Source organism: Pleuronectes platessa, chromosome 7 (assembly GCF_947347685.1).
Source record: "Pleuronectes platessa chromosome 7, fPlePla1.1, whole genome shotgun sequence".
Taxonomy (NCBI): Eukaryota; Metazoa; Chordata; class Actinopteri; order Pleuronectiformes; family Pleuronectidae; genus Pleuronectes; species Pleuronectes platessa.
Window position 1 is genome coordinate 14,812,666 of NC_070632.1, and position 14,819 is coordinate 14,827,484.

The 14,819-nt window shown below is 43.6% G+C and overlaps 2 protein-coding genes across 3 annotated transcripts; one reads left to right on the forward strand and one right to left on the reverse strand.

The window, feature by feature from the left end:
* Positions 1-486: 486 nt before the first annotated feature.
* Positions 487-10,400, forward strand: man2c1 (mannosidase, alpha, class 2C, member 1). 2 transcript variants are annotated; one of them, XM_053426617.1, is made up of 26 exons: positions 487-687; positions 1,664-1,789; positions 1,878-2,001; positions 2,108-2,178; positions 2,276-2,453; positions 2,552-2,741; positions 3,349-3,455; positions 3,552-3,662; positions 3,765-3,857; positions 3,944-4,060; positions 4,140-4,235; positions 4,336-4,481; positions 5,361-5,484; positions 6,161-6,282; positions 6,384-6,469; positions 6,775-6,921; positions 7,018-7,097; positions 7,182-7,276; positions 7,358-7,462; positions 7,551-7,707; positions 7,793-7,936; positions 8,577-8,686; positions 8,795-8,874; positions 8,966-9,108; positions 9,193-9,296; positions 9,386-10,400. In XM_053426617.1, exons 1-26 carry the CDS (start codon positions 587-589, stop codon positions 9,495-9,497), a joined length of 3,069 nt encoding a protein of 1,022 aa, XP_053282592.1. In that variant the 5' UTR covers positions 487-586; the 3' UTR covers positions 9,498-10,400. The 2 variants fall into 2 exon arrangements, with proteins under 2 accessions (XP_053282592.1, XP_053282593.1); XM_053426618.1 differs by lacking the exons at positions 487-687; positions 1,664-1,789; positions 1,878-2,001 and having other exon boundaries at positions 2,103-2,178; positions 2,376-2,453.
* Positions 9,926-14,750, reverse strand: neil1 (nei-like DNA glycosylase 1). Its single transcript, XM_053426619.1, has 10 exons — positions 14,530-14,750; positions 13,155-13,628; positions 12,952-13,071; positions 11,128-11,230; positions 10,951-11,047; positions 10,682-10,803; positions 10,570-10,597; positions 10,397-10,467; positions 10,125-10,314; positions 9,926-10,038 (listed from the first exon to the last, which is right to left on the reverse strand). The coding sequence occupies exons 2-10, from the start codon at positions 13,607-13,609 to the stop codon at positions 9,992-9,994; spliced, it is 1,233 nt and encodes a 410-aa protein (XP_053282594.1). The 5' UTR covers positions 13,610-13,628; positions 14,530-14,750; the 3' UTR covers positions 9,926-9,991.
* Positions 14,751-14,819: the final 69 nt, after the last annotated feature.

A 14,819-nucleotide genomic window follows, 5' to 3' on the forward strand; every position in this document is an offset into this window, starting at 1 on the left:
CGTTCTTTTGCGTTCGTTCATGCACAACACTGACAAACAATGTATAAAAAAAAGATAATCCAACCAATATCTGTATGTTTCATCAATTCTTTCTGTTTAACTGTTTAACTCTTAACTGTCTGTGCAATATCGAAGATTCATGTGCAATCCATTCACTGTACATATTATCACACTGAACATATCTTTCCTGTCTTTACACTGAATATATTAGTTTAACCCCATTCATATTTTTCTATACTTTTTTTTACACTTGAGCATTGAATGTTGCTTATAACGTACTGCCTCTTCTGAGTCTTGTTGCTCTAATACTGCAAACTTCCCCTTTATGAGAGTAATAAAGGATTTTATCATCTTATTTAAAGCCGATATATCTCCACTAGGGGCGCTCTCACCTGGTCTGGCTGTGAATGAATGAACGTTGCAGTCAGATGTTGAACAGTGCTGCCATCTAGCGCCTGGTTGCTTTTAGTGCAGTGAGCGTTTCACTTCCTCACTTCCGGTCAGGAGAGGTGAGGTGTCAGTCAGCAGGCTGCGGGATCCCGCTTGTAGTTTAAACCCGCAGGTGTGTGAGTGTGTCGGTTCGGAGATGTATCACCAGCCCGTGCTGAAGAACAGGCGCACCCTCCTGGAGAGAGCAGAGAAGTTCGTCTCGGACATTTATTTCACCGACTGTAATCTGAGAGGACGGTAAGACGCAACCACAGACGTGTGTCTGTCTCCACCGGTGCACGCTTCTGCAGAGAGTTGCTTAAAGTCAAACTCGTGCATATCAGGAACATCCCAGCTGCACGTCTCGCAGCTCGTGTCTGTGCAGATCAGCACCGACTGGACACCATCATGCGAGAAAAGGAAACATCAGAGCAAATCAACACTGACCTCCTTATTCTTACTGCTTCATTCCTGGCTTTAATATTTCCCTGCAGTGTGAACACAGGATGTCAGAGTTGGTCAAGTAGCAAGGCGAGGTTTCACACACACAGGTGGATTCAAACAGCAAAGGAAACCAGAAAGAACAGTTTACAAAAATAATAAATCAAGCTAATTTAAAGATTGAAAAGAGCAGATAGAAGAAATAAAAAGGATGCATCTGCATGGAAATGTATGAATAAGTTGAAAGAGACAAAATAGTACATCATTTTGTTAGTTGCTCAGCTGCAAGACTAGTTCGATTCAAAACAACATGAATCGATACATTGGTGAGATTTGAAGACGTTAGAGATCCTCTGTGGCCTATTTAGTGGTATTGAGATCATTCATTCATGAATTCAGGGGCGGATCTAGGATTTTTTTCTAAATCTGGGGCCATAAAGGGGCCACTTTTACATTGAGGGTCCAATTATATGTTAAGCACCCATGCACAGCTCCTGACATAGTGAGGTGCACAGTGAAGTCATTCCCTGTTCACTGTGAGCTCCATAGCTACAGCTCAAGCACATTGTGTTCTCCAAAGAAGGTTAGAAAATAAAAGATTGTCACAAATTGTCGTGTTTATTGTTGTTATTGTTTAGTGTTGTTTATAGGTTAGTTTATTTTGAAGACTACTGAAAGGACAGGGGCACTTTAGGGGGCATTCGGATTTCAGCCGGGGCCAGTGCCCCCCCGGTTCCCCCCCTGCATGAATTCGGTCTGTAAATTGCTTTGTGATTCTGTTTATTTCCTGCAGACTCTATGGAGACTCTTGTCCACTGGAATCCCTCGCCTCCTCCCTGTCTGCTAAACGGATCAAATTCACAGAAGCCTCCCAGCAGAACTTTGCACCTTATCGAGTGGGCGACACCTTTGGACCGACGTGAGAGATAGCGCAACATACTTTATCACCCTCACATCTTTTAATCCCTCAGATTTTGGCGCTAATCCAAGTTTGTTGCTTGTTCTAGGTGGTGGACCTGCTGGTTCAAGTTGACCCTGAACATCCCTGAGTCATGGAGAGGGAGAGAGGTTCACCTCCTGTGGGAAAGTGATGGGGAAGCGATGGTGTGGAGAGATGGGCAGCCAGTGCAGGTGATGTAGTAGCAGCTAAATTTACATGAGATTAGATCAAAGTAGTCTATGTTACACCGATGTGTCGATGAAATGACGATGTGTAACGTGCTGTATGAACTTGCAGGGCTTGACCAAAGAGGGTGAAAAGACGAGTTACATCCTCTCTGCTTGTCTGAAAGATGAAGAACCGCACAGGTCAGTGAAGTAAAAGATGAGTTCAATGCTGCTTCTGTAACCAACGGGTCTTATTGAATGTTTGGACTCCTAACCTGAAAGTTTTCCTTTTCCCTAGCGTGACCCTTTATGTAGAGATGGCCTGTAACGGGCTTTTCGGAGCTGGTAAGGGCTCCATGATTGCAGCTCCAGACCCGAACAGGAAGTTTTCTGTGCAGAGAGCTGAGCTGGTGATATTTAACCGTGACGTCAGGGAGCTGCTGACTGACTTTGAGATGCTTATTGACATTGTGAAGGTACTGCACGACTCAAAACAGTGCATGACATGCGAGGAGAATGGAATTCAATTCAGCCAAACATAACTTCCTGTGAATTCTTGACCCTTCCTCTGCAGGAACTAGGGGAGGGCGAGCAGCGAGGCTACCAGGCTCTGTTCACTGTGAATGAGATGGTCAACCTGTGTGTCCCCTCTGATCCCAGCACTTTCCCCAGAACACACAGTCTGGCTCACAAGTTCTTCAGCCAGCGGAACGGAGAAAGCCAGCACATCGTCCATGCGATGGGTCACTGCCACATAGACTCAGGTCTCCACTTTTGACCTCCGCTTGTTGGTTTGTCTGTCTGTTAGTTGGCAGGAGTCCACGAAACTACTGGACACATCACCACGGAACTTGGTGGAAGGATGTGTGCCTGGGTCCTGAAAGAACCCGTAACATTTGGGGTGTGGATCCCAATCAGAGATTCCAGGAATTTAAGAGAAATGAGATAGAGCATTTTCAACATTTCTGTGGATTTCTCTGAGAATAATTCATGGAGCCTTGTTTTTAGGACTGATTGTTATGAGCATAATTTAAAATAGAAATAATAGAAATAAAAAAACAGATATAGTGAATTTAAATGAGGTTTCATTAGGGGACTGTTGTGGTCGGTATCCTGTGAATCAACTTTGCCTGTAGCTCTGGGTCACTAACAGATCAGTCAGATTTGTATTCTTGATATTTATTCTCAAATACTTGAAGGTATTTACTGATTTAAATCTTAATTTTGCAGATTATATGCTGTTATCTAGACATACAACATGTATAATGTTAGGCGTGTGCGCTGTTATGTAAAATGATAAAGAAAGAAAACCATGTATTATTAAAGAAACAGCATAGAATGAACTCTCATCTTTATGACTTTAATCCGTAGCCTGGCTGTGGCCCTATGAAGAGACCATCCGTAAATGTGGCAGAAGCTGGGTGACTGTGATCCGTTTGATGGAGAAGAACCCGGACTTTGTGTTCACTTGCTCTCAGGTACTTCCACACGATTGTAGCTTTATATGAGATGTAAAATGTTCTATAAAATTCAGCACTCATTTTCATTTTTTTTTTTCTTTACTTTTTGTGCAGGCTCAGCAGTTCCAGTGGGTGAAGAGCTGGTACCCAGGACTCTTCTCCCAGATCCAGCATTTTGTGAAGAAAGGCCAGTTTATTCCAGTCGGAGGAACTTGGGTGGAGATGGTAAAACTTGCTCAGAAACATAAATCCCACATGTAGTATAATGTGGTTGTATTCTGCAGCCTGCTGTCATTCAACCCATTTTTATTACCGTCTGCTCATCAGGATGGAAATCTGCCATCAGGTGAGTCCATGGTCAGACAGTTCCTGGAGGGCCAGCGCTTTTTCAACCAGGAGTTTGGGATCCACTGTAAAGAGGTGTGGAGGATTCATTAAACATCCTGAGTTTACCTTTGTTTTCATTCCTGACCTAAACATAAGACTCTGTTCTCTTTACTCTTCAGTTCTGGCTACCGGACACATTTGGCTACTCCGCCCAGCTTCCTCAAATTATGCAGGGATTTGGCATTTCCAACTTTTTGACACAGAAGCTGAGCTGGAACCTGGTCAACACTTTTCCTGTAAGTACTGTCGGCACCACACGCTTAAATTGAAAGGATAAAAAGTTCTTACTTTCCCTTTTGATGTGATTTCCCACAGCACAACACATTTTTCTGGGAGGGTCTGGATGGGTCCAAGGTTTTAGCACACTTCCCACCAGGAAATTCTTACGAAATGAAGGGCAAGATCGAAGAAGTGAGTCTGGTTTCTTGAAACACATAACAGGGTGAAGGAGGAGTCTGCGAAGACAATATTTGCATTCCCAGCTAATCCTGTTTTTATTATCCTCCCACAGCTTGTGAAAACAATGAAGAATAACAAAGACAAAGGCAGAGCCAACCACAGTGCGGTGCTGTTTGGTTTCGGTGACGGCGGGGGCGGACCCACGCAGCTGATGCTGGACCGACTGAACCGGGTCCGGGACACAGACGGGCTTCCAAAGTCAGTTCCGCCTCTCACATAGACAGAGTTCACACCTTGTATTGACATCTGGCAGGAGAGACAGGGTACAGGTGTGTCCTGAATCTCTTTGGGAGGTGGTCTGAGATGGACACTTTCTTTTACTGTATGAGCACAATCCATCCTGGGCCACATATGAAAGACCACCCACTCAATTTACATCCTCTGACATTCTACGGAACCGATCCATATTCTCACACTTGTTTGTGTCCACACGCTGATTTGTTTACGACACGATATCAACGTTGATCCCCATTCACCACATAGTGTTTGGTACTTTGGTAAAAATCTTTCTTCAGAGCTGCACGAGATTCATTCCACCTCTCTATGCCTCGGACCACACCTCTCGCTCGCTCATGCCGACAACCCACAGACTCACACAAACATTATCACCACACCCATCTGTAAACTCCAGGGAAAAAGTAACATAATTTGGTGTTCAGGAACAGAAATAACATTCTTGATTATTTGAATTTACAGCCGGGAAGTGAGATTTGATCGCAGCTTGACACAGGAGACGCATTCAGGACACATTATATTGCCAGGATGTTTATCCCAGGTCTAAACAGGGCCATTCATTCTACATTCGTCAGCAACTATGACCGAGCCGAATCTGAGCCTGAAACACTATATATGGTTCAAGGGTTTTACTTTTGTTTCTCTGGGCTGTGGGATTTCAAAGGGGTGTGTCATCAGCAGGCGGCAGACCACTCGAAACCTGTTTGAATGTAAAAGGATATGAGTGATGTCTACTGATGTCACCATGGTGGGGCCTTACAATGTCATGATTTAGTCACAATGAACAACAAAGGTGCGGTCGGGGAGGACATTGCTCACTTCTAACTCTTGTGTGGTTCCCAGAGTCCAGACGTCTTCTCCCGACAAGCTTTTCTCTGAGCTTCGCGCTGACTCAGATCTGCTGTGTACCTGGAGCGGTGAGCTCTTCCTGGAGCTGCACAACGGCACCTACACCACAGAGGCGCAGGTAGATTTCACATCTGTTCACAGTTCTTATTTCAAAATAAAAAATCATACTTGCAGAACAAAACTAAAAGGATCTCTCTCTGAGAAACAGGAAAAATGTCAGAATGGTAAATGGACTGTATTTATAGAGCAGCTTTTCTGGTCTTGATGACCACTCAATGCGCTTCACAGTACAGTTTTACCATTTACATATTCATACAGTGCATCTTTGTGCAGCACGTTCTCTGTCACACATTGCTCACAGTCGTCAGGGGCAACTTGGGGTTCAGTGTCTGGCCCAAGGACATTTTTTGTACGCAGAGTGGAGGACCCGGGTATCATACTGCCGGCCTTCTGGTTAGTGGATGACCCGTTGTAGCCCAAGAGCCACAGCTGCCCCAAGAAGGAAAACAGACAAAATAACAACAGTAGTGCATAATAATGCTGTAAAATATATTTAGCATGTATAAATACATGTTATTGAGATGAAAATGAATTATGTTGGCATCTAATATGCTGGATTTAAATATATTTTATAGGATATTTACCAAACACCACAAAATAGTAATGAAAACAACAATTCTTGCAACGTCACACAGGAAATAGAGATGAAGTGTAAACCTGAATGAAGAGATACAAATGCTGGAGTTATGCATTGTAACAACACCAAATACCACTTTTTGTGTTTTTTCATCCAGATTAAACGAGGGAACCGTCAGTGTGAGACCCTCCTCCACGATGTGGAGGTAGCCAGCTGCCTGGCTCTGTGTCGGGAGCCCACATTTAAGTATCCGGTGGAAAAGCTGCGGAAGCTGTGGAGGTGCAGACCCATTAAAGTTTCATGATGGGGATAAATACACACATCTGTTGCCTCTGTTGTTGCTGTACTTAAAGTAGCTCCATCGATCTGTTTTCTTCCAGGCTGCTTCTTCTAAACCAGTTCCACGACGTGATCCCCGGCAGCTGTATAGAGATGGTTGTGGAGGATGCACTCAGGTATTATGAAGGTACAGTTTCTGTCCATTACTATCAGAACCACATAGTACATAATGCAGTTACATGTTACGTGTCCTTGGGCAAGATACTGATATAGATACCCCAAAATAACCCTGTGTGTGTATGAATGGTGTGTAGAGAACAAGCACTGCGTATAGAATAGCTGTATGAATGAGGAGATAAAATGAATGGAAAAGAGATATATACAGTAAATAAACCTTATTTAACATTTTCTCTATATCCTTGTGGAAAGCCCTATATGTATGCATATACATATGTAGTTTTCCAAATTTAACAGTACATCACATTGTGTTAGACATCCGCAGCGGTTGTACTTCACTGCTGCGTGATGCATGTGGAGCCCTGGCGTCCAAAGGAAGCGGTGCCGGTGTGTTCAACTCTCTGTCGTGGGAGCGTCAGGAAGTCATCCAGACTCAGGAAGGCACCGGTGAACCTGATCTGGGTATGTTTGATTTTTCTATAGTGTTCACAGTGTGTTGGTGCCTTTTTGTGTTGTGTCTGCAGCTTCATATCTGATGCTGTATCCCTGTCGCTGCAGCCCTGGTGACAGTTCCCAGTGTGGGTTCAGCTCCCGTCACAAACATGGAGCCTGTGACTCCAGTCTCTGTCACTGTTCAGGTGTGTGAAGCACATAGAGCATGTCATAAGCGTTGCTGTGTTGTGATGTCACTAAAATAACTGAGCTGCTGTGTGACGTCACAGGCCAACGGAGCTGTCGTCATGGAGAACGGGATCTTACAGACGGTCGTGAACACAGACGGCACTCTGGCGTCGCTGTATCTGATCAATGAAAACAGGTTCTGTGAAACCCCATGAAACATCTGTATCTACAGCATTACATGAATCTATTAACATCTGTCTCACTCTGTTGGTTTCAGAGAAGCCATCTCTGACAGCTGTCATGGGAACCAGTTTGTCATGTTCGATGACGTCCCCCTCTACTGGGATGCTTGGGATGTGATGGACTACCATCTTCAGACAAGGTGTCCCTCTCGTCTGTCTGACGCCACCTTATTAAGACCCATCAGTGTATTTGCAGTTGTTATAGATATGACAACTGTGACTTTATAGGAAGCCGGTGTTGGAGGTGGTGCAGCCCGTCCAGGTCACGTCCTCAGGTGGACTGCGAGGCAGCGTCAGCTTCACCCTCAGGATCAGTGACAAAAGCACCATCACGCAGACGATCATCATGGACGCCATGTGTCCTTACATCAAATTCAGCACAGAGGTTTTACAGCATTAACCATATGTGTAGAAATATACAGACGAATTCTGCAACATGTAAAAGAACAAAAACAACGTTGCACTTTCAGGTGAAGTGGGCAGAGTCACACAAGTTCCTCAAGGTGGAATTCCCAGTGCGAGTGCACAGCCCCAACGCCACGTATGAGATCCAGTTTGGCCACCTGCAGAGACCCACACACAGAAACACCTCATGGGACTGGGCCAGATTTGAGGTACAGCACTGTGGTGTTAATAAACGTGTTATTTTAATACACAGTGATCCCTGCAGGTATCAGATGTCAGTGATGCTGCTAGGATGAAAGTAATGCCAGTATTTTGTGTTATTCCTATCTTCACTCTAGCGTTTGGCCTTTCAGTTGGAGAATAGGACTTACTGATTTCACTTAAACCATTTGTAAAGCTTTCACTCATAACCCCGCCTGTGTTGCGGGCGCTTTAGCTTTACTTTTTTTAGAGTCCCGTACGGGTGGTAACTTAAACCGGGTCCATGCACTCCCCCCCCTCCACGGCTTTGTTATTACACCTGCTGCCCATCAAGAGCCAAACTAACACAACCAAAATGATAGCAAACATCATTGTGGGTGTGACAAACTTGTTGAACAAAAAATTCCAAAGCAGAAGAGAAATCTGGGAGCAGATGTTTCACTCCAAACAGAAGCAGCGTGATAAGAGCTGACTGCAAGTGCACAGTTTGAGCACAGGCAGGGGCTTTGTGAGACTGCAGGGTTTTGAGAGAAAGCATAAAAAAATCAGAACATGAAATCAATAGGTCCTGCTCTTGAATAAAGATAGGGGGAAAATTACCCATAGTGCTTTGCTCTTTACTGATTCTCATCACGGTTTCTTTCCCAGGTTTGGGGTCATAAGTGGGCCGACTTGTCAGAGCACAACTTCGGGGTTGCGCTGCTGAACGACTGCAAATACGGTTACTCAGTCCATAAGAACACAATGACTCTGTCCCTGTGAGTTCCTACACAACGTTTCTATAACATTCATCCAACAGTAAAGTTCACTTATACCAGGTTTGTTTTGTAACCAGTGCATCTAACAGTGAATGTATGTGTCTTTAGACTGAGAGCCCCGAAGGCCCCAGACGCCAACGCTGACATGGGGACTCATCACTTCACATATGCAATCATGCCACACACAGGTCTTACTGGTCTTTAAAAAAGAATTCACATTTGATAACATTTAAAACGGAGTCTAATCGTTTTAACACATTTGTTACACGTGTTCGACAGGATCCTTCCAAGATGCCTCTGTAATCCAGTGTGCGTACAACCTCAACTTCCCGTTGAGGTTAATCCAGTGCACCCCCGACTCTGCACCGTGGAGCGCCTTTTCTGTCAGCGCCGAAGCGGTCATCCTGGAAACCGTTAAGCAGGTATCCAATTAACGCCGAGCTCGATCCAGTGTGACTTAATCCACTAAGCCTGCTTCATGTTATTTACTCAATTTACTTTAACAGGCCGAGGACCGGAAGGGGGCATTGGTAGTCCGACTCTTTGAGTCACATGGGAGCAGCGTGACGGCAACGCTCCGCACCGCCCTTCCAGTGAGGGAAGCCTGGCAGTGAGTGTGGTTGTTTCTAGTGATACATGCTGTCTGGAATCTTTTTATGTGGTCCGCCGAGAGCAAAACCCTTTTCTTCTTCCCTTCAGCTGTGACCTCATGGAGAGACAGGACCCCAACCAGCCAGCGCCCATTAAGTCGGGAGGGATCGCTCTGAACTTCAGCCCCTTTCAAATTGTTTCACTTCTCCTCATCCTGTGATTATTCATCCTCGGGGGGGTTGTTCCCGTTTGGAATACTGAGGTTATTTTTTCTTCTTTTTGTTAACAAGATTAAACAAAAACCTGCTGGACTGATTTCCACAAAACTTTGTGAAAAGATGCAAAATAAATCAGGGAGGAGCCCATTCAATTTTGATGCAGATCAACAAATTGTTACTGTGTGTTTTTTGATGTTTTCCTGGGGAATCATTTATTGATCTCCATGAGCGCCATCCAAGTGAAATGAACGTTTGATTTAGAAAATAAAATCAGTCAAATCAACAATTGAATGACCGTTGTTCTTATAAAGAGGTTTCCTGAAGGTAGACCCAGTGGCTGAATGCAGCGCATCTGTTTGAGGCACACATTGTTTGCTGAAATGCCAAAATGAATGGATTCGCTCTAGTTCAAAACAAACATGTGCAGAACTTTTATAAAAACATGGTTTTATTAAAAATGTTTAAAAACAAACTTAAAAGGCTGCGTCCATTCATTTTATTTGCTGTTTTGTCTGGTAGATCTGCAGCTCCGCCTCAGCACGCCTGCAACAAGAAGGACTATTTTATTAACATTCAAAATTCCCACAGTAGGAAAAGAACTTCAATCTGAGAGAATATAAAGAGCTCACCTGCAGGACTGCTCTTCCTGCTGCGTGCATTCTCTGTCGTTTCACGCTTCACTTTTACGCTCAGTGTTTTTTCATTCTTTATCCTGGCTTCCTGAGGACGTGCATCCTTTTCTTTCTTTGGTGTTTTGGCAGCAGTTTCCTGTTTGACCACTTTTTTCTTTGGTGTGCTTTCAGAGCGACTCTTGGCCACCTGGTGAAACCAACGGTTGTTAAAGAGAGTTTGTAGAGTTTGTTACATGCCAAGAAAAGAAATAAAAAAGGTCTGATAATACCTTTTTCTTCTGTGTGTAATCATGGTCGTCTTCCTTCTTCACTTTCCTCTTTACCTTGGGTGACTTTGGATCTACGATGAGCAGAAAAGATGACGTCAGATGAGTCAGATGCTTTGTTCTCAGAGGAATTTCATCTGACGTGCTCAGTTCTGTGGTTTCAATGTGATTCATACCTTTAGGAGCCATGGGGCCTGGATCGCCCTGGAGATGAAGTACAAATTATTATCAGTGATACTTTAAATATTGTTCCAGAGATTACGACATAAAAATTCTCCTTAAACCCACGTTGAACCACATCGTTCTGCCATTGTGGTCCCGGATAGATTTCATTCCATCCACGTAGTAACACTGCAGCCATGCCTTAAAGTCAGAGTAGTCCGCCTTCTCAGGATCATAGCCTTTCCCACCTAAATCAAAAAACCAGAGGTGTCACAGGAATCAAAAATCTACATGAGGGAAAAGCCTTCCACTGGAGATTAAAACAAACAGATCTACAAATTGTGATTTGTAGATTTGGGCTATGGAGTTTCAGTGGAGCTGACAGTACAACCCACCTTGGTTCACCACCTCCAGAGGGACTGTATGACACAGTCTGAGCAGGTCCGCCGCCTCCTCCTTCACCACCTGTGTTTTTGCTCCGTCGGGGCTCTTCTGGAATGTGAACAGAGGCAGTGTTTATAAAACTTGTTCAGTGATAACGTTTGAGGGTCTGATTGTGTGGGCTCCTTCACCTTTGTGTTCTCTTTTTTCACACAGTCACCACTTTCGCATGAATCTTCTGACTCAAGGCCTTCCAGTACAGTCCTGGCCGGCACGAAAGGCGGAATGTTCAACCTACGATGAAAGAGAGAAACTCAGTTAAAGACTCCTTCCATTGTAAAACAACAAGACTCTTTTGTCTACAGTGTCTGAATCATTATGCCTCCCCACGGGAAGCAAGGAACCGAGACGTGAAAGAAACCATTCATTTCGAATCTGAGGAAACAGGCCTTGAAAGCCTGAGAGCCGGTGCCATGTGGGGGTCATTTTCAACAAAAACAAAACAAACAGAACCTCGCAGAAACAGGGAACAGTAAGGTAATCTCAGAAAGTTTGACCCTGAGTGTTTAACCATCACATAAACAAGCACTAAAACAACACTCCTCCTGTGGAAGTAAATGTCTTATGACAATGGTCTGTTGGCACCAGGCTTTCTTTCTTACGTTTATGCAGGCCAGTGATCTTTTACTTTTGGTTCCTTTATAAGATCCTGTTAATATTGTTACTGTGTGCGTTGATTGGCATGATAACAGTAGTGGAAGGATGTGGTCGGGTCAGGGAAAAACCCATTCCAATTTGGGGCAGATCCAAATAAGAGTGTTCAATATTTCAATTCAAATCTCACAGAATAATTTGGTGAATTGCAATGTGGTTTCATATTGGGACCGTTTAACCTTGGAGGGGGTATGTGCTCTACTAAGTGCAATTCTAGTTGCGTTTGCCGAATTTATGTAGTTTTTGCTCTTTGTGACCACAAGCTACATCTGGCCATGTAATCCAGCTGCAAACTAGTCCCATGAGTAGATCTTCAGAAATATACTCGTTTACCTTTGAACGAGTATAAACTATAATACTGATAAGAAATGCACTGATCAAACTTTCTTTTCTCCAAATGCGGATTCAACTTGAATTGCTCTGGTACCTGAACCGTATTCGCTTAAAACTTTTAATATTTGTTGTACATATACTTCGTAACAGATATTTGGATGCATGATAAATTGTGAGTCTTCAAAAATAAAAATGTCCCAGAACCCAGCTTCCAACTTCTCAAAATCAAAAGATCTGCGGCCGTTTATCTAATTTGATTAACAGAATATTTGGGGTTTTAAACTAACTTGTTATGGAACTGTTAATGGTTTTGGTCTATTTGTTAAGTTTGTTTATTCTTGTCTTAATTGTTGCTGGCTCGCTGACCAATAATGAAAGTACATAGCCTTAATTCAGATTCACCACATACTCCCCCATGCGGCAGTATGCGTGGGACCTGAGCTTGAGTTAGGGAGTCAGACAGATTACAACTGGATGACGTTTCATGATATCTCTGTGAGAGGACACCGACCTTCTTGGAGAAAGATAATCAGGAAAAACATATTTTTTGAGATACGAGCCAAGGTTTGGATCTATTGTCCAATAGAGAAGCTCCACATGAAGACTAATGTTATGTGACCACTGTAACTTGTTGAGGTTATAATACTCTTTTTTTTTTTTTTGCAAGGACAGCTCAGATTTGGTGAGGGAGATACAACTCCTATCGTTCTGTGCAGCTCATCAACTTGCCCTCCCTGATGCATCTGGGACTGAGAATAAAATGCTTCAGATTTATTTATTTTTAAGTACAGATGCTGCCTGTATATTTCTATTAATCTCTTGATCCCTTTTATTCTACTATTTCAATCTCTTTCATTTGGCTTGAAATTTGTTTTAAACTCTGCTTTCTCCATTTTTTATTCAGTAGCTGTATCTGTGCATCAATAATACAGGACTCAATAAGGGGACAATTTGTGTAGTTCAATTACCTGAATAGGATTTCAGCCCTCAGATAGTTCCCGATGCCGTTGAAGTACTTCTGATTGAGCAGGGTTTCACAGATGGGCCTATCGAAGGCCCGGTCGGACAGATGAGACACAACATTCTCCCTGCAGGAAAAATGAACTTGTCAGTGACCCAGTGCTACTTTGATTGAACCGGGGTGACATGTGACACTCTCAGGAAGACCAACCTGAAGCTTTTGTACTCAAACATGATGCATGGCCCTCTGTCAGGCTGCCAAGTCCCATTGGGCTGCCAGCTGCCAAACCTGCGTGTATCCACGAAGCTCAGCACTCTGCACGGCGTCTCTTTGGAATAAAAACGCAAGTGGGAGTGTTTGGGTAACTCATCGTCTGTGGTGAAGCGGAAATATCCCGACATTCCAAAGCGAAAGACAATGTCCATGGGCAGGTCGGCCTGGTCTGTTTGTGCTGACTGTTCGGGCGCCTCGCTCTTTACAGGCGTCAGCGTGAGCTTCACTTCCTTCCCTCTGGAAGTAGCTGTGATGCGGTAGTCCTCACAGGTGAAGGGCACCTCAGGGCTCTTGCTGACTTCAGATTTTCGGACCGCTCCAGTAAACACCACCCCATTACACATTTTGTTCACATAGAGGCTGGCGAGGTGGAGCTCCGGTCCCTCAGGCATTTTGTAGGAACAGATGAAGCTGTGGAAAGAGTCTAACAGTGAATAACAAGTCACAAACGACCACATCCAAAGCCACATCTTTTAACGAGCTATGGACATTTTACATGATACAAATTGAAATTATCCGCATTTAATTACCTCTGCCAAAGACCTTAGTTTTTGTTTATTTATTAGTTATTAAGCAGGAATACGCAAACGTTACGTAACCGATTTCTATGTGATTTTGTAGAGGGGTGTTGTATGACCCAAGGAAGAACTTATGAAATTGTAGTGTTGGTCTTCAGGGGACAGATCCTTTTAATTGCTGTCTTTAAAATACAGAGATAGGACATTTTTCAACATTCTCTTTGATTTCTCAGGCAATAATTAATGAACCTTGATGAAAAACAAAACTCAGACATATTCAGGGGACCGATATTTATGAGTGTGTGTTTGTGATTTGCTCGAGATCTAAATAAGAGTCTAGTTAATGTGGTTTCATAATGAGACTTTTGGGCCTTGGGGGAGGTTTGTACTCTACTGAGTGCCAGTCTAGATCTTCTTTTATATCAACAACGTATTATAAATGCAAACTTCAACATTTCCCTGCAGAATAATTTTCTTTTTAAGAAACAACTAACAATCTGAATGAATTATCTTAACACATGAAAACACATCCAGGCGGAGACAAAAAACACGTTAATCGTTATACTACACGACACGTTCAGTGCACACAGCTGACTTCACGTTACTACACAACAGATTTAAAACCAACACCGTGCGTGCAACTGCCCGATCATTTAACTTCGTGAGCAAATCAAAATCTTATTACTGCATTGCTCATGTTTCTACTGCATGGAACAGAGAAACGGTGATCATAACAAACAATTCAAAAGCAAGCTGTTTCCTGAGTTGAAAGGTCATAGGTTCGAACAACCTACCCACACCAGGAAATAGACCCCGCCGAGGATTTCAGATGTGCAGAACGAAAGTATGTGATGATCCGAACCTGCAGAAAGTACCCTGTCCCTGCACTGTGCTGCAGGACATGTGCAGGTGTGTTACTCAACGCAGCTTTTTCACTACGTGCTCGTTACCAAACACGTTGTGTAACTTCACAGCCCGAGGTTCACCCACCGAAATATCGCGAGATCTCCGGGACTCTCGTGCTCATTATTTGCATTTAAACTCAGCACAAATGGTTCAGATGGATGTTTGTGATCTGCAGCAA